The following is a 23442-nucleotide window of genomic DNA, read 5'->3' on the forward strand; positions in this document are numbered from 1 at the left end:
TGGAATTTAAATGAATTCGGGAATGTTTATGCACGGAAGAAACGAGTCCTAGCTAGGCTAAACGAAACCCAAACTTATCTTCAAAGAAAACCATCATCCATATTCCACTTTAACCTAGAGCAGGAACTTCAATCTGAACTGCTGCAAATCCTAGACCAGGAAGAATACCTCTGGCTAATGAAAAGTAGAGCCAACTGGATGTCACAAGGTGAAAGAAACACATCCTTTTTTCATAAATATGTCATCATTGGTAGGAGAAGTAACCGTATTAGGAGTCTTCAGAACACTGTGGGAGAAACCTTTTCTAACCAAGCTCAAAGTGCAGACCTGATTACCAGCTTCTTCACCTCATTGTACACCACTGAAAAACCACCCATAGACCCAATTTTTTCCAATTCCAACCCAACCATGAAGCTGGGGTTCGTGCCTTCAGATAGAGAGATTAGGGATGCCCTATTTTCTATGCAACCTCTTAAAGCCCCCGGGCCGGATGGCTTTCACCCTGTTTTCTTTCAACACCAATGGAAAATTGTTGGAGAGGAGCTTTGTCATCAGATACAGGATTGGTTTTTTAGAGGTACTATCCCAGTTGATGTCTGCCAAGCCCTAATATGTCTCATTCCAAAACAAGACCACCCAACCCTTGTCAAACACTTCTGACCCATTAGCCTTTGTAACACGGTGTACAAAATGGTCATGAAAATTCTGGTTATTAGGCTAAAACCACACCTCCCTAATCTGATTTCGCATAATCAAAACAGCTTTATAAAGGGAAGAGGGCCGGATGTTAATATTGTTGTGGCTACAGAAATTTTTCACTCGATGCATAAGAAGATAGGGAAATGGGGGTGGTTTGCTCTAAAGGTCGACCTTGAGAAAGCTTATGACCGGTTAGAATGGGGATTCGTGAGGGAGTGTCTCATTACCATTGGCCTCGACACGCAAACCATAACCATAATCATGGAATGTATCACACATACTTCCTCTTCCATACTCATTAATGGCCGAAAAACAACCTCCTTTACCCACACAAGATGACTTAGACAAGGCGACCCGTTGTCCCCATATTTGTTCAATATCTGTTTGGAAGCCTTATCTTCTAGTATTTCCCAAGCTTGTGATGAAAAAGAGTGGACCCCCTTTTGGGTTGGACCGGAAAAAGTACCCATCTCCCACCTCTTATTTGCGGATGACCTGCTTTTGTTTGGGAGGGTTGATGAGAAAATAGCCTTCTCAGTCCGAGATACACTTGACCACTTTTGCTCCATCTCTGGCCAAAGAATAAACACCGAAAAAAGTCGTCTAACTTTCTCCCAGAACACTGCATGTGATATCAAACTCCTCTTCCAGGATACTTTAGGTGTTAAAGAAAATTAAGACTTGGGTCTGTACCAAGGTATCCCCATCTCCCATAAAAAGCCAAAGAGAAAAGACCTCCAATTCATTGTGGGTAAGGTGAGAAATAGGTTAGCAAAGTGGAAATCAAAATTCCTGTCGAAGGCAGGGCGCCTTGTGCTCATCCGTTCAACACTAAACACTATCCCGAACTATCATATGCAAACAACCTCCTACCACCAAGCACAACCAATGACCTTGATAAAATATGCAACAATTTTTTGTGGGGAGTGAATGAGGAGGGAAGAAACAAACTCCACCCAGTAGGCAAGCACATCACCTTTCGACCAAAAGAGCAAGGGGGGTTAGGGATTCGGAGCCATAAAGTGTTGAATATGATTTCCATTACCAAGTTGGGGTGGAAACTAGCCCAAGGATCACTCAACCTATCTGTTCAGTGCATTTGATCAAAATACATCCACAACAACTATGTTACTAGTTTTAAAAAAGGCTCACCAATCTAGAAGAATGTAGGTAGTGGGGGGAACTTTCTGTCGTCAACGAGTATGTGGCGCATTGGAAGTGGGGAGAGGATCTCTCTTTGGCATGATAACTGGATTGGGAGTGGGACTCTACGTAGCCTTGTGCATGGACCAATTTCAGAGGAGGATGAGAATCTTAAACTTAGCCACTGTATAACCAATAGGGAGTGGGATTTTGATAAACTGGGGTGTGAGTTGCCCACCCATGTGTTTACATTGTATCATGAACTTTCCACCTTTGAACCCAACCAACCCAGACACGCCAATCTCTCTCTTTGCTATCAATGGGAAATTCTCAATGTCCCTTGCTTACAAACATGCATCCTTTAACCCAAACCACCCCAATATTGGGTGGTTATGGAAACTGAAAATACCTCCTAAGCACGCCTTCTTCCTCTGGCTCACCTGGTGGGATAGGCTGCCCCATAGAAAACTGCTGCATCTTCGCACTATCACAGACACCCCCAACTTGCCCCATATGCCCTATCCAAATCGAAGACTCCATTCATATTCTCAGAGACTGTCAAATTGCAAGAGTTGTGTGGGACTCACTTGATACCCACCAATCTCTTACAATGGGGGATATTGACACTTGGGTGTATGCAAATTCTCATTGCAATACCCAGCAAGATGGCTTGAGCTGGAAAACTATCTTCCCTTTTGTGTGCTTCGAACTATGGAAACAAAGAAATAATCTTATTTTCAAAGCAACTTCACACCAAGACCCACCCCATTCTGATCAACTGAGCCATCACCTTGGCTTGGGAGCTTACAGCGCCTCGCCTTGCCCTACATAAACCCACCAACCAGAATTAGCGACAGACAACAAAAAATACCCAGCGCGTGCACATGTTTTTGTGGATGCTTCCTTCATCCAGCAAAATTGTATCTCTGGTATTACAGGCTTCATTTGCACAGACCAAGGGGATTGGGTAAATGGGTTTCAAAAACCTGTTTATGTTATTAACACTTTACAGGCCAAGCTCAATGCGGTATTAATTGGAAGGGATGAAATGTGCTATGCAAGGGGGTCATGATAAAATTGTGGTTTTCTCTGATTGTAAAAATGCAATACAACGACTCTTAGGGGAAGTTTTTGATAATGATATATATATTGATCTCATTTCTCAATGTAGGGAGTTATACCCGTACTTTCAAAAGGTTAACTTCAACCATATATCAAGACAATTGAACAAGACGACAGATTGTATGGTTAAGAAGGCAAGGACCCTTAAAGATGAAGTCAGTGTATAACATTTTCCCACTCCTCCTAGTTATTGTATTGAACTTTATTTGAAAAACTGTAATAGGCTTAAGGCCATGACTTGGTTTAATTTTATTGAAGGTTTCCATTTTCAAAAAAAAAAAAAGCTCCAATAGGGCAATTTCTCCATTTTCCCTTGTGCTTCTCGTTTCTTTAAGCAAGTGAGAAAAAAAAAAAATCACATTTCCAAAATAATATTCCGTTAGATGTCAGCATCATTTACATGCTCTCAAACTCATTAGTCACTAACACAAGCTTTCACCATTTTTTATGCTTTACACCTAAAACCGCCACTGTTGTGTTTGCGTCACTACCCTCTTCTTCTTCCCCCAACTTTTCTCTGCAAATCGATCTGCAATGTCAGAATTAGAGGTGTTCAACGAACTGGAATTCTTCAAAATCACAAACTCAACCTTCTTCGTCAAATCACCCACTTCCTTTCTCTTACACATTTCATCCAACAACTTCTCCACACTCCCTTCAATTTCTCTCTCCTTGCAAACTCACGGCCGCCAACGACACGTCGTTGATTCGGAAATTCGTCACCGTTTTCCGGACTTCTTGTCTGTCAGCTTGTCGGTCAAAGATACTGCTGATTCCGACGATGGATTTTCCGGGGATTCCTCTCAATCCTTGGGGCAAAACGGGGATCGGAATTCCGATATTTTTAGGGTTTCTGAACTGCTTGAAGAAACTAAGGAGGAGGTTAAGTTGAAAAGTTCTGGTGCTTTCAATACCACCAAACATCTGTGGGCTGGCGCTGTTGCTGCCATGATTTCAAGGTTTGTTTCTATTTCTCCTTTAAATTTTTAATTTACTAGGTTTTATAGTTGCGAATCTTGCGATCGTAGCAAAACTAATGAACTCCGCAATTAAGGTTGACTGGCGGAGGAGACGAGGAAGTCCTAGCGTTGCACCTTTGTATCACCATATTTAAGTTGCATGATTCTGAATGAATAACTCTATTTTCCCACAAAAAAACAAAAGTAAAACTTTGAATCTTTCTGTTCCCAAGTTTAGTCAAAGCTGCAATTTTAGTGTTAAAAAACAATTATGTCTCTATATTCGGAACTATAAATTGCTGTTTTGGACAAAGGGAGTAGCTTTGATGAGGTTGATATTGGAAATCTGGTCATTTGTATTAGCTTTCTATTGAGGTAATGGTTTTGAAGGGAAAGAGATCTTGATAATTTTGGTGATAGATTGATAGCCATCTTGTTGTTAGACTAATTAAAAAATAATGAAGTATATAATCTAGTAAAGATATTGCTCTGGAAAAAAACTTATTAGGTTTTGTCAAACTTAATATTGAAGAGTGATCAACCAAACAATGCTTTATTGTGGCTCTAGCCTTGCAAAGTTGCCAGAGGGTATTAGGGTAGGAAAGCTTCAAGGAACAAAGTACTCCCTCTGTATTTATTTAAGGGATACACTTGCCTTTTCCGACCGTATTTACTTAAGAGATACACTTGCTATTTTTAGTAACTTAACAACCCCACCATCTAATTAAACAATACATCTAATTTACCTTATGACCCATCATCCTATTAAACAAATAATTTCATAAACCCACCCCACCTCCCACCCTCCAAAATAACATGCATGATCCCCACTTGTTTAATTATTAAAATATCTACCTAAACCCACTTGCTTTATTATTTTATTTCATTAAGTTCTTCTTCTTAATACCCGTGCCCGATCAAGTGTATCTCTTAAATAAATACGGAGGGAGTAGCAGAGAATTGTGTATTGCGAGCGTTTGAGATTTTGAAACGTTCTGTGGGAAATGGATAGTTGCATTCTTTGATTTGAGAATTGAGATGGACTAGGAATTCACTCACCACTAACCAGTCACTATTACATAGAGACTAAAGAAGCTCCTGATTTTTTGCCCAACCAAAAAGCACCACAGCCATTCAGTCACATTTTGGTTTGATCTTTATAATGTTTGTGCTGGATCTACCATCTTTAAGGTGAGCAAAATGGTCCTCCCCCCCGGAGATTAGCCTAGTTTTGCAAGCTTTACCACTTTATCCCTAAAAAAAGGAGTAGATTAAGACATTGAAAAAAAAAATATGAAGTTACATTGGCAACAGTTCTGGACTTCATAGAGTGATATAGTCTATGAATTGTTTGTGAATCTATGTATACATAGTATACAAACCTGAAAAATAATGTGGATTCGCTTTACAATAGAGTGTAACTTGAGGGAAAGACTTCCATTCACAAATACTGCCTTTACAATAGAGTGTTACTTGAGGGAAAGACTTCCATTCACAAATATATGTTATTTTTGCAACCCAATGCCAAAACAATAATGCTCTTGTTCCTGTGTAAACTTCCCATAGGCTTTTGATACGGAGATTAAAGCACAATCTTTGAACCTTTAAACTGGGTCATTTGGTGGCATCTTGCGAGAAAACAATCACAAGCGAGGTAGAGAGAAGAAAAGGGTGGGTGGGTATGGACCGTGTAGGTTTATTCAAGGAAAATATCCCCCACATTTACTTGGTAAAAATAAATACCCTACTATAGAAGTACCGGAAACATGATTTGGGATCAAAAGGGAAAATAGGAAGTTTATATTGGGATTAAGGGTGTGTTGCACATTGAAAGCTTAATTTTATTTTTAATGTTTGATACCTAAAATGAATTACTATAGCTACACATAAGGAAAAGTCGTCTAGCTGACACTTTGTGAATGGAGTAAACTCATCTATGGATAATGTGTTATTTTGTACCAGGACCTTTGTTGCCCCTCTCGAAAGACTAAAGTTGGAGTATATAGTTCGTGGTGAGCAGAAGAATTTGTTTGAGCTCGTCCAAACTATAGCAACTACTCAAGGAATCAAAGGCTTTTGGAAAGGAAATTTTGTCAACATCCTTCGAACGGCTCCTTTTAAGGCGATTAATTTTTATGCTTATGATACATATAGGAGTTATCTTTGCAAGTTATCTCGAAGTGAGGAAGCTGCAAATTTTGAGAGATTTGTTGCTGGTGCTGCCGCTGGTATTACTGCTACCTTACTCTGCCTACCCCTGGACACTGTATGTGGTAAAAACCGAAAGTTTAATTTGCTTAACTAGGTCCATGTCTGAAATGTCTAGCTATCTGCTACTGATTTCACCAAAAACTGTATATTTTGTCTGGAAGAAAACTCCATGCTTCATCTTGAATCTCTTCCTCTTAATATAAGATAGCAACAACTATGTTGGTGGAGAGGTAGAATGCTTTTGAAACTCTGAACTTAGCTTAAGAACACAAGCCAGTGGTAATTTCCCTATCTGTGACTGTCAGTGCCAATGTTGACTGTAGTGGGTCGTCTGGTGTGTGCATGCACTTGAAGTAGTGAGCTGCTACCTCCTAATAGTTTCCAAAGGATCAATTACAGATTCAGGGGCTCAACCTCTTGAAATATTGGAATACAAATATGATGCCATGTAATAGTTGATGATGGATTCTTAAAGTTGCTTTCATGAAAGAGGGGTTTTGTTTTCGGAATGTCTTCTGTCCCTGCATAACCACAATAATTCACAGTATAGATATTGCCGAAGGTGAGATTTTAGGTCTAGAAAAGCTGGTTCCAATTCTGCCCTCTCTGCACTCTTGGGAAAAAAGTCATTAGGAAATTATTCGTAAACAGTACAGGAGTATTGGAGTTATAGGTCCTGATTCTGAGTGCCGTACATCTAAAGCTGTGAAGTAGTTTAGTTTGCTTTCCCTCCATGTGATATGATGATTGAATCAGGTTCCTTGTTGAGTATAAACTATCAGAATCCTTCGCTCCCTCTGGACTAAAGTCTGCTGGTTAGTTGGAGTAAAAAAGATATGTAGAAAACTGGTCCAGTCTTAAACCAAGTTTCATCCGATTTTACTCTTGGACTATTCTGAAGGTTTCAGGGTCTAGAAGGATGTTATCGAAAGAGACCTGCCAGAGACTTCGTCTTTTCATCCCTTCAAATCCTACTGTACCCCCCCCCCCCCCCCCCCCAAATGGAGAGAAATCCTCCCCCCACCCAACACCCCCATCCCCAAAAAGAAAAAAAATCCTGGTTCACATTCTGGATTCCTACCATCAAGCAGTGAATAAGGCTTACTTTGGAAGCAAATTAGGTAAAGAAGAGATGTAACCGTGCGAAGTGTTAGAACTAAAACAACAATAATAAAAGAGACAAATGTTTGTGAGGAAATTTTATATTTTCTCCCCTCAAATAATATTGTACTTCATTATTATCCCTTCAAAATAACACAACAACCCTTTTGATAATTCCTTTCACCAATTGCATTTTCCCTCTTATTTTCTATCTAGGCCTTTTTATAGGCTAAACTAGAAACCCTCGTCTACTAGAATAAAATTATAATATTCACTCAAACATAAAACCTGTCCTGACAAACTTGTTTCTTTAAATAAAAACCTTCATAATATCTCCTTTTGTGGTATTTCAGAAACGATATACTCCCTTCCCCAACTGCAAATTACATGTACATTTTCTTTGTTTCAGATCAGGACTATTATGGTAGCTCCAGGTGGTGAAGCTCTGGGCGGCGTCATTGGGACTTGCCGCCATATGATCCAAACTGAAGGGTTCTTTTCTCTTTATAAGGGATTAGTGCCGTCACTTGTAGCAATGGCTCCTGGTGGTGCAGTATTTTATGGTGTTTATGATATTTTGAAAACAGCCTATTTGCATTCACCAGAAGGGAAGAAAAGAATAGAAAACATGAAACAGCAAGTAGGAGACTTAAATGCTCTGGATCAGCTGGAACTGGGTACTGTTAGAACATTACTTTATGGGGCGATAGCTGGGGCTTGTTCTGAAGCTGCTACTTACCCGTTTGAGGTTGTTAGAAGACAGCTTCAAATGCAGGTGCGGGAAACAAAGTTGAATGCTCTGACAACTTGTCTCAAGATAGTAGAGCAAGGAGGTGTCCCAGCTCTGTATGCTGGATTGATTCCAAGCTTGTTACAGGTAATTCATTGTTTGAACCAGGATAAAGATTGGAAAAAGAAGAAATGTGTTCAGATTTTTTACATTGTGCAAACTGAAAGAGCTGACTTTTATGCTGTAACTTGTCCAGGTTTTACCATCTGCTGCCATTAGCTACTTTGTGTATGAGTTTATGAAGATAGCTCTCAAAGTGGATTCATAGATTGCAGGAAAAGAACGATTAACACCGTGTAGTTGAGTTTTATTTTTCGCATCAGTTTGATGAAGTACGGTGCTCGTGGAAAGGAGTAAACATGAGCATTCTACCAATAGGTTTTTAGTCAACACTTCAGCTAACATTAGATGTAAAGCCATTTGGTCGTAAGAGCTGACTGTTTGTGATCCAGCTCTTTCATCAGACCAAAGAAATGTAACTTGTAATTGTAATCATTTGAGAATCAAGTCATCCTCGTTTTATTGCTCTAAACAAATATGTAATTGTATGTTTTGCAGTACAAGTCGGTTGGCGGCTTGTTCACCAGGTACCCTCTTGTTTGGTCGGATTAAAGCTGGCATGAAAGCTTCAAGCACAGTATGGTTGATCAATTTCCACGAAATTTGTGGCTTCATATTTCTTACTGTATTTTTTAGTACTCCCTGTATTTTAAAATGAGTACATTTTCTAAAAACGGCTGTATTTGAATATGAGTTACACTTTCTATTTTTGGTGTGTCATGGTCTCCACTGTCACATCCTCTTTTTTCTTCCTCCTATTGTCTCACACTTACTCACATCCGCTTTTTTCAAAATAACTAATCCACTTATCATCAATTTCATACAATAAATAATACGGAGTAACTCACAACCCCACTTCTATTTTATTTTAATAAACCCCGTATCAGTCAAATTGTAACCCATATTAAAATATGGATGGAGTGCAAAGTGGGAGGTTGCTTGCTTGCACTCCTGCAACTCCCTTGATATAGAGCTCAAAACTCAAATTATACATTTACCCTCTTAAAGGTAAGGCTTCATAATTTAATGGGAACAATTTTTCCATTCTGTAACTACCAAATAGGAGTGTTTATTTCAACTGCAGAAATGCAAGATTAATCCAAGTCAAATTTGCACCATTTGTTGCACATCAGTGGAGATCCACAAGTCTTTCAATGAGAAATGACCTAATTCCTTCGAAAAGTATGGAAGCTTACTCACTTACCAAGTTACCACGTCCTTTAAAGTAATACAATATGGAGTATAAGAAAGCTTCTTCATGTCAATTACAACACCATCATTTTACTGAAGCTACTATTACAAGGAAAATATTACAAACAAAATCTAAGATTTAGCTTGGCGCGGAAGAAAGATAAAACACGTGAAAAAACTAAGATTACACTTACAAAAGAAAAGACAAGAAACACACATATGCACCTTGAGACTCCCATCTGTACAAGTGAGAGACCGCACTTCTTCGCAGTCTAGCTCACAAAGTTGAGCCATAAGGAAATTACTACCCTCTTTTGCCTCTTTGATTTAGTTCTCTGTATCTTATACCAATCAAAGCTGCAAAAACTGGTATATCCTCATTGTTGCCAGCCATATTGTTGATTTCGATTACTAGCTATTGGATTCGAACCTCTGTGTGAGAACCCTGGTGGTCCAGCTACATAACTCGGAGTTGTAGACCGATTAGTCATATTACTACCAGCCCGTCCGTGAGGAGGATATGGCCCAATAGAAGTAACACCAGCTTGAGCCTGGACCCCATGGGTCTGGTTATATCCAGGTGTCAGATTTCCATTGGAATGATACCTATTTGGCAATCCAACATCAACAAGAGGTTCACTATACAGGTTGCTAGGTAAAGTAGGAAATGGTTGTTGCAATTGGTTGTTCACTGAATGGTTGTGCTCTTGCAGGAGTTGTGGTTTGTGTTGAATAGGAGGAAGACGAGCATGAGGCGGTGGGTAACACAAGTTCTGCCTTTTCGCAGTTTCCTCATTCGACCGCTGCATCTGCCTCTTCTTCTTCGTTTGGAACTCGTGGGATGCTTCGTATTTGGGTAAGCTGCACCATCAAAAATTTATTCAATGAACTCATCACAACTATTGTTTGAATAATATCACTTAATAGCATGATATAGGAAATCAAACAGGGAGTATAGCTGTTCTACATGGCATGAAAACTGACACTCATTTGCAGCATATTAGCACAGTAAATGACCCTAATCTAAAAAGCAAGGCACCTCTTTGGATCACAAGGTAACGGCTCCATCTGGAAATATTCAGCAGCAAGTGCATCGTTGGCAGATATCCTCTGTAGACAAATAAAACAAAATTCCTTGTTACAAAAGCATTAAAAAAAAGAAATTACAAGTCCCAATCAACGAAACACAGTTCCTTATTACAAAGCACTAAAAGAAAGAAATGGAAATTCCAATCAAAGGACACCCTTTCTGTAATACCTGAGAAAAAAAGGAACCCCCCCCCCCCCCCCCCCCCCCAAAAAAAAAACAAAGAGTGATTGAAATAAGCATGTACCTTAGATGGATCAAGGATCAGCATTTTGTCCAGTAAATCAAGAGCATGAGAGTCAAAACTGTTATAAGAAGGCGGAATATGAAATGAAATTTAGCACTCTGCAGTAAAGAACATAATAGAGTAGGTGAGGGTAATGAAATGGTAATATTAGACAAAAGGTAACGTACTGTCTTAAAACCTCCCGTAAACGTCGACGCATGGGCCTTGCTGGCTTAAAGTTGTTATACCAACGGATCTCGGAAGCACCAGGCCAATTAACTTCGTCAGGACTTCCACAAAGCTCAAATATTTTGTGTAGTTGCTCCGGCTATTACATGTAACACAAGAAATTCATAGAGATGAGATGCGTAGAGGCGCATAAAGGAAAAACAGAAAAAGCAACACCATGAACTATCTGCAAAGATAGATGACGTACTCCACTAATCACAAGTTTCTATTAGAACAATGCATTCAGCAAAACCAAAATTTTATTGAAGTTCATTTTCTTAAAGTATGATCACGTATCAAGGTAGACTGTATAATGCATATTTTGTGGTCCAAAGAGATCCTAGGATACATAACTTCTACAGTAACATTAAAAATAGTGCAATCACGAGTTCGCGACCATTCACCACTAATATCCTTTTTGTGTGTGTGTGGGGGGGGGGGGGGGGGGGGGTTCTTGGAACCATGTGAACCCTACTTTATTTACAGTCTCATAGAACATCACAAAAAAATGCAGATCATTACTTGCCTATGAGACGTGATTAGTTTTTCCAGCAAAGGCTGAGCAAAGATGAAAAATCAAGGTCGCATTACAAAATGAGTGACAACCCATCTCTGGATGTCAAGCGATTCAAGCCACAAATATGAACCATACCAAAGAGAATGTATGCAGTAACTCTGACCTCATTTCTTCCAGACATGATGGGTTTTCCATGCAAAAGCTCGGCAAAGATACAACCAGCAGACCATATGTCAACAGCTGGACCATAATTTGTGGCTCCAAGCAGCAACTCAGGAGGTCTATTCAAACAATATCAACTAGAATTAACTAAATGAGATAGGAAGCATATCTGGGAAAGAAGCACAGTATTTAACTGCACAGGTATCATCGACAGCTCAACTTTTTATTCCTTCCTTTCCTTCAGTGAATCACAGAAGTTAGAGTCATCATGGTTAAGAGTACTTTAATTCAGAATTCAGATAGCAGAAATTACCTATAGGGCAATGTGATTACACGATTCGTAAAATTTTGTGTTCGGCGATGAGAAGAGCAAGAAAGCCCAAAATCAGCAAGCTTCAAGCTTCCATTATTATTTAGTAGAACATTAGCCCCTGCAAGAAAAAAATAAACCAATAAACTCAAAATGTTGGAGAAGGGGATTATCAGACTCATATGAATATGGTACTTACCTTTGATATCCCGATGAAGCACTTCATTGGCATGACAGTAATGGAGCCCAGTGAGCAACTGCTTCATATAGCACTGAGATAAAAATGATAAATTAAAAAAAAGTTTTATTGCAAACAAGAATGATCCAAAATGTTGCGAGATTCAAGAAACAGTGAATTTAGAGTTTATACATACCTTAATCTGAGGAACAGTAAACCTCAGGCCAGGACGATCTGAGAGACCTGTCAAGTCATGGTCCATGTACTCGAACACCAAGTAGACACCACCATTGTACTTATTATTGTCTGAAAATGTGATAGATAAAATTCATAGCCATGTCACATACAATACATGTCATTGTGACCACACAAAAAACAACCAGTGAGATATTTTACCTAAACTCTCCTTGGTTGCAGCTAGTTCATTAATTCCCTCTGGGAAAATCCAAATTTTTCAGAAGTATGAGTTAAACCATCATATACAAATATGGAGTACATCAAAACAGCGGATACTGATTTGCAAAGTAAGACATGACAAGCCAAAGATGAGATACCTTGAGAAATCACAACCTCTTTTAAACTAACAACGTTTTCATGATGCAACCTTTTCAAAACTTTGATCTCCCTTATTGCACTAATAGGAAACTGCAACAAAATTGACATCAAAATTAGAAATGAGTAAATATTCATACATGCCCAAAATTATAAGTCTTCTTGACAACTAATACCGGTAAACTACACCATCCTCTCTACATTTAAACACACAAAAATCTTAAAGCAGTTTGCAAGTGAAAGAGCTCATTACAGGAAAATAAAAATAGACAAGAATATACCCCCTCTTTTGAATGCTCTGTTTTTATTTTTTTCAAAGCAACAACTTCCCCAGTCATGACTTCTTTGGCCATGTATACCTGTCTGCCAATCAAACCAAATGTAAATCAGAAAACTAGACAGCAGCATTTTCAACTTATCAACATTTACACACCGAGGACAGAGGATAAAAACAGCTTTCAAGGTGAATTATTCACAAATGCTCTGAGCTTCTCAAACCATCCCTTCCTAGAAACTTTTCTTAGAGAATTTGTCCAGTTTAGCAGTGAGATATTTACTGTATGGAAGGCCGTACCCAGTTCACAAGGCTCCCACTATTTAGCACGGATCTGGGAAAGGTCCAAATGTACACAACCTTACCCTTATTTTATTAAAAAGGTTGTTTCCAAAATTCGAACCCATGACCTAGCGAATAGCAAGTAGACACTTGACTATCACGCCAAGGCACGACCTTTGAGAATTTTACTGTATAGAAAAGGAAATGATATTTATCAAATAGCTCCTGTCTATTCCATATTGTTGTCCTCCACATCAGTTTAGCTGAAAGCACAGCACTAAAGGTCAAACATAGCCTTCCCCATTTGAGAACAGCCAGTTACTTATTGCAAGTTGCAAATTTCAACATAAGAGAGGCGTATGCGGTCCACTTGGATGAGCTATGGCTTTGCGATACTCATTAGTTGCAAGACAAGACACGTGATGGAAAACAAGCTAGACCTTGGACGATGCAACTATAATATTTTGTACCTTTAACTCCTGAGGGTCAGAAAGAAATACTACACAAAAAGTATACTGAGCGATTCCTAAACTTTCAGCTCTGTGATTTGGAAATTTTACAAATATTGAGCTTATATTTCAAGTTTATTCACTCTCAAAGGGCCGTTTAATCTGGAAAACAATCTCCCTGATCCTCCTGAGAAGAAGGTGACTATTACCTCTTATGGGGAATTTAAAATTTCAAAGAGATAAGCTTTAGTACTCTAGGCTACGGATATGTCATCAGTTTGATCAAGCATAAGATCGATAATGTTAAGACTATATAACCACATACGCTCAGCTAAACCTGTTGGGATTTTAAAATATAGGAATAAATATAGAATGTTGAAGATTATCACTCATTTCACCCCTTAACTGGATTCCTGCGTACTAATCTGAGTAATATCCCCTTGTCAGTGATATGACATACCAGAATTCTTCAAGCTAAAACACTTTAATAATTTGTAGAATGTGCTAAATTATTATACCGTACTCCTTACTTATAATTTTGGCGAATCTAGATTCTAGAGAGCCTAAAGACACCTTAAGATAAGTAACAAGAATATATAAGGGTGGAAGAGGGGGGGGGGGGTCATAAAAGAAAACAGAAAAGAATTCAAGATAACCAATAAAAACGGAGGATGTGGCTGTTGCATGCCTTTTCTCTTCACTTCTTTAATCTGGTTAACTTGCATTGCAAGCTAAAAAATAAAAAATGTTCCTCGCAGGAGTTGGCATGCAAGAACGGACTTGGAATAAAGAATATTTGTTCAAACTGGACAGTGGGGCTTGTTGAGAACCAGAGTGTTTAATAATGAGGTTAACCCCTAATAACTATAACTAATCCTTAATGTGTCTTGATGTTTAAATGACATAATAGAAGATGGTGACTACGGCATTATGAGTGAGCATAGGGTTTCAAAACATTCTAAAACATAATATTGTCCGTACATGCATCTGTTCTGATTCACCTTCTGCATTCCACTGTAACTACAGGTGAGCTCCAAAAGATGCTGCATTAGTCTTGAAATTAGCCTTGAACAGTATTATTTGTTCTTGCGCTCGTTGTTTCTGTTCTCTCTGTTATAGCTATTGTTGCTTTTGTTCTCTTAGCCTGCAACCTATATGTTGATCACCATTACAATCTCCAGTTTCCATTACGATATTAGTGAGTAATACTAATGTTTATAGACCTTTATCCTTGATGTTAATATTCCATTAGCCTCTAAATAAATCAGCACCTCAAATTGTAAAGTGTCCGCAATTCACTTATCTTGCACTATCTCAGGCTCCCTTTAGCCTTTCTTCTGTCTAAGGTTGTTAACGAGCCAAGCTGAGACCGAGCCTCTACTTCTGTCATTGTTATCATCAACAGAATCTCTGAATCTGAATACACCCTTTTACCCCAATGAAAAAAAATACCAAACCATACACTTCTCCACCCCCTCCTTAATTTTCTTCCCTTTTTCTCCTAGAACAATTCTATCCCTTTACTGCTTTAGGGTTAATTTTTACTTTGACAGAAACATCCATTAGACTGGGTTATGTGAAGAATAAACAAGACGGAAAATCTAACTTCAACCCCATTGATTTTAAAATTGACATTCACACCCCTTTTCCCCATTTTTTCGGTTCAATTGCACATTATTAATACCAGCAAGATCAACATCCGAGTTTCACCCCCCGCCCCACAAACCCCAACTATAATTGTGCCTATAGCAACCAAAAAATTGAGGAAATGACAATGAAATTAGTTATAGCATAATGATCTTCAAATGATGAATCTTTCTTCATCTTCATTAATGAGTTCTTTTTCTCAATTAATAACTTATTCACCAAGAAATTCAAGCACAAAAAATCATACGACTCGAACTTAAAAGATGCAGATACAAACTAAACTATTTTTATGAACAAATCATAAAACCCATTAACATAAAAGATCTAAAACTTCATTCAAGAACTTACCTAGTACCCATGTCAACCAAAGTTCGTAAAATAACATAAAATCAGAGAGGGTATTCAATAAATAAGCAAATTGTGGAGGTTTACCCAAAAGTTCCTTCGCCAATTTGCTCCAACTTTTGGAAGCAATCAAGTGAGCGAGATGCCCCACGAAATGGCGGAAGTTCCTCCAGATTTAACTGTCCAAGCTCTGCAACTGTCATCCTTCACAATTGTGCTCTCCTTTCTGAATTCTGAGTTGCAAATTCGTTTTCAGAATATTGACTACTTTCTTCTGTTGTTCCCGAAACCCCTGTTGTTTTAAAATGGGTTTGTCACCAGACTCTCACGTCCACCTCCAACTCCGAAGTAGGAATCCACGATTATTTCTTGATTACGCTTTGCGGTCGGATTTACATGATTCAACTTTATATACACTAGAGGTGGTAAAAATTAGGGACTGATCGAATTTTAACACAAAAAATATGTCCAAAAATATAAATTCGGTGCGGGTTTTACAGGTTGAAATGAGATATTTTGGTCGGGTTTGGGATTTGCTTTAAAAATGGTGCATAATTTTAGACTACCTAAACCCGTATTTTTTGGATCGGGTGGGGGCAGCGTATCGGGCTATAATTGATCAGGTCTAATGTACACATTTTCCCGCATACAGACGGGATGACCTCTAAATCCAGCCTAACCCACCTATGTCATGCGCGGTTGAGTTAGAGGTGTGTAAAATTTGGGCAAGGTCTAAATTCAGAATATAACTAAACTGGAAAAGGATAGTCATCTAGTGAAGCTTTTAAATGTCGAGGAGCTTATGATCAAATTAGACACAAGATATCAAATACAATCTCTTTTAAGTACCAACACAGAGTATGTAAGTATTAGTAACACAAGTGACTCTAATTGGTAGCATATAGGTATATCAATAACTAAATAATACACTAATTTAGTACCAATATGATTCACTTGCGTGGAGTGAAAAAGAGATTTTTGAGGTAAATTAAAGGTTTTGGCTTTTGAGAAAAACCAATTGAAAGTGTTTGGTAGGGGGGAGATTTGGAAGAGAGTTTTGGGGTGAAAAATTAATTCTAAAAAAGCTAAACATAGGAGATTTTTGCAATTAAAGGTTTGAAAATGTGAATGTAAAATGACTATTTTGTCCTACTATTGACTAAATTTACCAAGCTAGCTCACGCCTCCTTCATTTCACCCCTTTTGCTACTCGATTGTTGTCATAATAAAATTTATGTATTACTTCCTCCGTTTCTAAATAGTTGTACCATTTTGACTTTTGACACTATTCACTTGTCTTGATTTGACCTCAATTTTCTACTAATAAATAAAACTAAAAACTATTATACAAAGTATTATTAGGTTTGTTTTAATATATATTTTAAATATATCAAACTTTTTACAACTTTTACTAATACATAATTATAAGTATTGATGGTCAAAGTTATGCATTGGCAAACGTGAAAGTCAAAACGGTGCAACTATTTAGGAACGGAGAAAATAGTATTTTGAAGCACCTAAAAAGTATTGCAATCATGCTTGTAATATCATTAAATTAACACTTTTTTTATAAAAAAAATATTGCTTTATTTTTTATTAACGGAAAATAAAATTGTTTTATTTTTTAAAAAAATACTGAGAAAATAATTTGTGCCCCAACTGAGCCAAATTTGTGCTTACTCCTGTGATCTACCTGTGCTAGTGTCTCTTTGGGGAAATTTTACTAACATTATTGCAGTGTTAAAACATTGTTGTTCAATTAAGAAACATTTGCAGAATTAGCACTCTTATTACAAGTGATGAAAACCTGAACAATTTCTAGCAGCAGAATGAATATGCAGAACATCCGATAAATCTACTAATATTTGTCGAGCAAACAAAAGATCGTTTAAACTACAATGGAAAAGTTGGCTAACAAGTCTCATACAACTTTATATGTCAGAACATCATTCACAACAATTGAGGTTAACAAAATTTGTGGAAGAATTTTCCACCATGAATATACACTGCTATTTTCTCTTATCCCTCAACGGAGGATCTTCAATGTTCCAACATCCACCTGTACAAAGCCCTCTAACCAACCACCTAAGCAGTTACACATTTCCACAACCTAACCAATGGCACCCTTCTTCTCCCCACATGCTTGAAGGAAAGAAGAGGAAACAAGGGATTTGAAAAGAAAAAATATCAAAATTTTGAGACAAAAATATTCCTAATAAATGGGTAAAACTCTGCCTAGTTGATGTTACTTTGACCAAGGGACTCATAAAACAAAATGTACCCATGGTCTGTGTTACTAGAATACTCCTGTGCTGATCCGAAAAATGTCTGGACAGCAGACTCATCAATCATCTCCACGTTCTCATCATCGAAGAATAACCAGTGGTTATGACTTTTGACAAGGCTAATATAGTGCCCATGATTAGGGCCACTACCTACGTGTACAACAACAGCAAACAAGGAGTATTCTCTATCTGAATCTTCCACGGTATCACTCAGTTTTAATTCAAGAGGGAATACCACACGGTAAGATAGTTTCTTGTATCGACCCAATTGTTCAATGTACTTGAACCGCTTTAAATGGATAACTAGGATGTGTGGTGGCCTTTTTATCTTCATCCTCTTCTGCGCTTCCTGCAAACTGTTACCATCATTTATCAAGGATTAGCTTCTAATAAAATTAATAGAAACTCAAACGTAGCGTTAGATGGTTATTTTGCAGAATTTCTTCTTTACACGGGACATTGGGGAGGCAGCATTTACTACACTTCAATAAGATATAAAAAGTGAAACGCCTCTTAAAAATATAAATTTTACCATTAAATGGAAGGAATTTCAAGAATTTGTACTTCTAAAACTTCCATAAATTAAGGTAAAAGGCTACTCCGTATGATGGTAGGAAATTAAGAAGTAATATTGTGATTATAGTGTAGTTGTATGAGATAAAATGGAAAAAAAAAAAAGAACTATTCTGAAATTGTTCTCCGTGGTTTGGTTCAATTTGATCCCCTTAAGCAACAATTCTCATCATTAACAACTCCACCATGTATAGCTATGCAAGTGACTTTTAAAGATGCATATTATTATTTTCAAAAGTCAGTCACACCCTAACCTGTAATGTGAACTGAAAAGTAAATCCAAAAGAACAGGTTCTTATAGGTACAACATATAGCCATATAGGTACTCAAGTTATGCTACCATAACTAAAGAGCAACATTCAGAGGTCGTTCTAGAAGAGGGAAGTTTTTAGCCTCTTATACTGGTTTCAAGCCACATAGTCAGAACGGGTTCTCACAGCCAACACGCACAAGGATGGAATAGACCTTCATTTTAGCCAACTACTACAATTTAATTCTTCTATTTTTTTTCCTATCTTCTCAATGAAAAACCTATTTCAAAGAGTAAGATCCAGCAGGCGACTAGGCAAGAAATGATCCAAATATCAGACAAGCTTTCTGTGATCGTTATTGTAGAGATGTTATGCCAACCTTGCCAGTTTTACCAAATACATAGTCAGATCTGAAATTCTGTTAATCACTGGTGTAGAGATGATATCACATCCCTAGCAGTTACCCAAATACAAATACTTCCTCCATTTTTTTTGAAGTTGTTCCATTTTGACACTATTTATCCACTTCACTTTGACCATCATTTGCTATTGATACATAATGAAAAGCATAGCTATTTTGGACTTAGTTAGATTTGTCTTGATGTATTTTCAAAATATATAATTTTTATATTTGTTACAATTACACAATTAAAGCTATTAAGGTTCAAAAGTAGTGCGTTGACAAACATGCCAAGTCAAAGTGGAACAACTTAAAAAAAAAAAAAAGAATTGTAAATCTTGTTATCACTAGTGTAGAGATGATACAACAACTTTAGCAGTTTTCCAAATACAAAAATACACATCGAAAGTTAGTTTCAGGGAAAAAATTCAGAGCCAGACAGATTCAAATAAAATAAAATACAGCTGAAAATTGAAAGTAGTATTCAGCATACAGATAGAGATAGAGAAAACGGAAGACAAATGATTGATTACCTGCAGCATTTATCACAGAAAAATTTGTCCTCGGCATTCAAAGTTTCAGTCGAACTAAAATTTTTCAGACAGCTTGTAATTGAACTATTCTGCTCAATATCAAGGCTCAGGTCAAAAAAGGTTTCATCCCTTGCTGTGACGGTCTCGCAACGCAAGCACCTTGTCTCATTCGTAAGAATGCCCTGATTTAATTTGTCAGAGAAACCTTTTCAGACAAATATCAAAGGAGTCTGTAAGGAAGAGGAGGGTAGAAAGACAGATAAAACAGACTATAGAAAGCCATAAGAAATAATACAGAACTACCAATATGAGAATGTAGTTAGAGTCATTTTAAAATTTTAAGTAGTCTTATTGAGAGAATTCCTTACCCACTTTACTGCTTTAGCTGTACTTTTTCACTTACTTTTAAAACAGCTTTTTTTTGGTTGACTTGTAAAAAAACATGCAAAGCTATTCATAGCATGAGATAACGTTGTAATCTGCACTATCTTCCAAACCATCGATGTTCTAAAGAAACTTACCTGAAAACTTTTGTGTACCCAGGTAACTAAAGGTTCCTTCGGAGAGGCGTAGACCTGAGTATTCGTTGGTCCATTTGCAGCTTTTTCAGATGGCAAAGTTTCTTGGTCATCTTTTGCAGACTGAGCTTCTTTCTCCAGTATGTCAACGAGTTCATTCAGCAAAAAGTTCAAGAATTCATGGGCATCCTATGCAGATAAACCAAAATCAAACAGTATGACTATCATACGAGAGAGATCTTTAAAAAGTACTACTTCGTATTACAATAATATGCGTGAAAAGTTTCTTTATAGACATTAAAGCAAGAAAGGAGATCTCAATGACAAGTTGAATGTAAAAATGTGGCAGGTTATATAGAAAAAACAGTAGATAGATTCCAAACACGCTCCTGACATGCCTGTGCAGAAACCACTACATGTCTAAACCAAACATGGAGCTAACTCATTCAATAGTCAGCATGTAATAGGAGCAGATAATAATGATTCTGTTGCAGGAAGCAGTATTTAGGGCATAAATGAGAAAATCTACATGAGAAAAAAGTACCTGATGCATGTAGCTGCGAAAAAGCTCATTTTGTTTCTTTAACCTCTGGACAAAGCGCTTTGGAGCAATGACTCCTGTTTTCTTCTTTTGAGAACTTATCTAGAACACAGACAGTTTATTATTAGCAGTTCTCAGAAGCTAATACGCAAATCAAAACCATGCAGTGCAGCTAGCAACAGAATTTTTCTTTTTGAGTTGTGACAGTGTAAGAAACATGAACTCTGGAAATTTGAATTGGCAGATTCATTAAACAGGTCTGCTTGCTTGCCAGGAAGTTAAAAAAATGTCTGGTATTTTGTCACCACTTTCTTGTCAAAAAAGCAACTTCTCATGCATTGACGAAAACTGTTTTATACTGAAAGCAGCAGAAATTACGCTCAATCATTTCATGAACGATTTATCAAAAAGTTGTGACAAGTGACAACAGCGAACAGCTCAATTTAATAGTTTTCACTTCTCGGACTAAGAGGATACAAGTATTTGTGGAGAAGAAGAAATAACTAAATAAGAGTGCAGTAACTGTATGGAGGAGGAAGTGTCATTGTGACATTCAAACGAATTAGCTCAAGATGTGTATAGTGTTTACCTGAGTAAAGAGATCGGCCAAGCATGTCAAGAGATTTTCCTCAGCATCAACAGCTTTTTTGTTATTTGAGTAGTATTCTAGCAACTGTTCTCGAAATGGAACGCAAAAATAAAGTGTCTGCAAATGCCGAGTGAAGAAAAATATTACCAAACTGGAAATCGTTCTAAATCATCCCAAACCAGTATCTAAACTCACTTATCATAATGCTAAGATCAGAAATTGTCCAATTTGTTTCCTTCAATTAGAACAGTAAAATAGAGACATTAAGACAAAATAGATCATACAAAGTATTGCACAACTTGCCTTTAGCCAACAGCTACCATTACCGAAGTGGATTAAGTTGGGAATTCATCACTTTCAGAAACAATTAGACCTAGATAACCAATTTTCCAACCATATGCAACTGAGATTGATGTCCACCAAAGCACCAGCAAAACTATTAAGAGTTGACACATTACAACACACACGTTGAAAGGCCGCTCAAGACTTAGCCAAGAGTTTAATAAGGTAGAGTTTGCTTAATGTAACAACTAGATTCGGGCGGAATAAGTATTTGATATCATGATTAATATGATCATTTCACAGTAAATAGGTAGTCGCAAGGGCCTAGAATTTGGTCATGATCCATCTTTTCTCATAAAAAATCTTACAAGTTCAATTTGGGCCTATTGGCTACTTGGGGAATAAACATCCCAGAGATCCAAAAGAAATCCCTAACCCTAATCCACTAAAATTGAGAAGCAACTAAAGTCAAGGAACCTGATTGTTGCATTAGATCTTGACATTAAAAATTCATATCAACCCAGCATCCCAGTATTCCACCATCACCTCTCTACCCTAAAACCTCACTCATGTGCTTCTTCAGTCATCCTCCTCCATACCCGAATTCGACAAAATTTGATTCTTTACAATCAAAATTCAATCACTTTATTAAGCTACAACTCTCATACAAAATCCCATATGAAAAAAACAAATCTTTCACAATCCCACTAAGATTGGGACACATACAAGACACCCACATCCAAAATTCAACATATACACAACATAAAAACACGAAATTTAAAGGATTTCAACTAAAAACGTAAAATAATTGAAATTTAAATCAAGGGTAGAAAAATCCAGACCTGAAGAACACTGTTACAATAACAAGTATTGCCAAAGTTTTCGAGGCCGAAATAACGCTCACCCTCTGGAAATTGTTCACCAAGAGCTTTCTCGAGCTTCGACCCTGCTGCACCCATCACATCACCTCTTCATTCAACGATTGACCCGCACTTCTCTCTCTAGAATCTCTCTGCAATTTCAGTGCCCTGTTTGGGTGTGGGAATTTCAACAAGATTGCCGGGAACAGCTTGAATTTAATGGGTATTGAAATTAAATCAAAATTTGAAATTTTAGGTTTGTTTTAATGGTGAGGAATTCTTTGGACCTCTGCTTTGGGCAAGTGACGTTGATGAATATCCTGTGTCGACTACAGATCTCATCCCATTAATCCAAAGGTTTTTCTTTTCTTTTTCTTTTTTTCTTTTTCCTTCTGTTTTTCAGTTAGACTAATCCTCACTTATTAGAGCTAAGCGGATGGAGAAATTCCGAAATAATCTTCAAACATCAACGAAATAGGCAAGAGTGCATTTTCGTAAATATGATGAAATAATATATAATTTAAAATACGAAGTATATAATTGCTACTTTAAAATAAATAAAGATACATTTTTTTTTTTGAAGGTAAATATTAGTTCATTAATAAAATAGTCATACGACATCTACAATATAAATCAAAATTAACAAATACAAAATAATTTTGATCAAACGAAATTCTAATCCGGCAAAACCATGATAATTGTAGATAAGACATGACAATGATTACTCTCTTTCACATCGTTGTTTGATACAGACTTCAACGAGGGGGTATTTTAATCTGTTGTAGCTTTGGTATTGAATTAAATTCGATTCAATTGATTGTAGATGTAAGACTGACATCTGTTGTAACACCGCACCAATCTTCATTAATAAATCATGTTTTCCTACGAAATTAAAAACATGGCCCCAAACTCTCATAAGGAGAGAGATAAAACCCAATAAATGGGTACAAAAAACTCTCCAATAGGGAGAAAATTGAGTTATTATTCCGAATATAAAATCAAAAGATAGAAAAAGCAAGAAAAAATGGGCTTACCATCAACCTAATGGTTGCTGGTAACCCCTATAAAATTAGGGTT

The 23442-nt window shown here is 37.3% G+C and overlaps 3 protein-coding genes across 3 annotated transcripts; 1 reads left to right on the forward strand and 2 right to left on the reverse strand.

Moving 5' to 3' along the window:
* The first annotated feature begins 3326 nt into the window (after positions 1-3326).
* Positions 3327-8802, forward strand: LOC110793578 (probable mitochondrial adenine nucleotide transporter BTL3). Its single transcript, XM_021998468.2, has 4 exons — positions 3327-3923; positions 5886-6189; positions 7645-8112; positions 8222-8802. Exons 1-4 carry the CDS (start codon positions 3499-3501, stop codon positions 8291-8293), a joined length of 1269 nt encoding a protein of 422 aa, XP_021854160.2. The 5' UTR covers positions 3327-3498; the 3' UTR covers positions 8294-8802.
* A 524-nt stretch (positions 8803-9326) lies between these two features.
* Positions 9327-16041, reverse strand: LOC110793579 (cyclin-dependent kinase C-1). The gene is made up of 12 exons (XM_056840819.1): positions 15621-16041; positions 12818-12899; positions 12539-12629; positions 12381-12419; positions 12181-12290; positions 12006-12078; positions 11810-11927; positions 11498-11615; positions 10778-10917; positions 10611-10668; positions 10316-10386; positions 9327-10137 (listed from the first exon to the last, which is right to left on the reverse strand). The coding sequence occupies exons 1-12, from the start codon at positions 15734-15736 to the stop codon at positions 9654-9656; spliced, it is 1500 nt and encodes a 499-aa protein (XP_056696797.1). The 5' UTR covers positions 15737-16041; the 3' UTR covers positions 9327-9653.
* A 1328-nt stretch (positions 16042-17369) lies between these two features.
* Positions 17370-22792, reverse strand: LOC110793580 (ubiquitin carboxyl-terminal hydrolase 3). The gene is made up of 6 exons (XM_021998470.2): positions 22348-22792; positions 21224-21340; positions 20638-20736; positions 20097-20282; positions 19576-19757; positions 17370-18174 (listed from the first exon to the last, which is right to left on the reverse strand). Exons 1-6 carry the CDS (start codon positions 22462-22464, stop codon positions 17769-17771), a joined length of 1107 nt encoding a protein of 368 aa, XP_021854162.2. The 5' UTR covers positions 22465-22792; the 3' UTR covers positions 17370-17768.
* Positions 22793-23442: the final 650 nt, after the last annotated feature.

Source organism: Spinacia oleracea, chromosome 3 (assembly GCF_020520425.1).
Source record: "Spinacia oleracea cultivar Varoflay chromosome 3, BTI_SOV_V1, whole genome shotgun sequence".
NCBI lineage: Eukaryota > Viridiplantae > Streptophyta > Magnoliopsida > Caryophyllales > Amaranthaceae > Spinacia > Spinacia oleracea.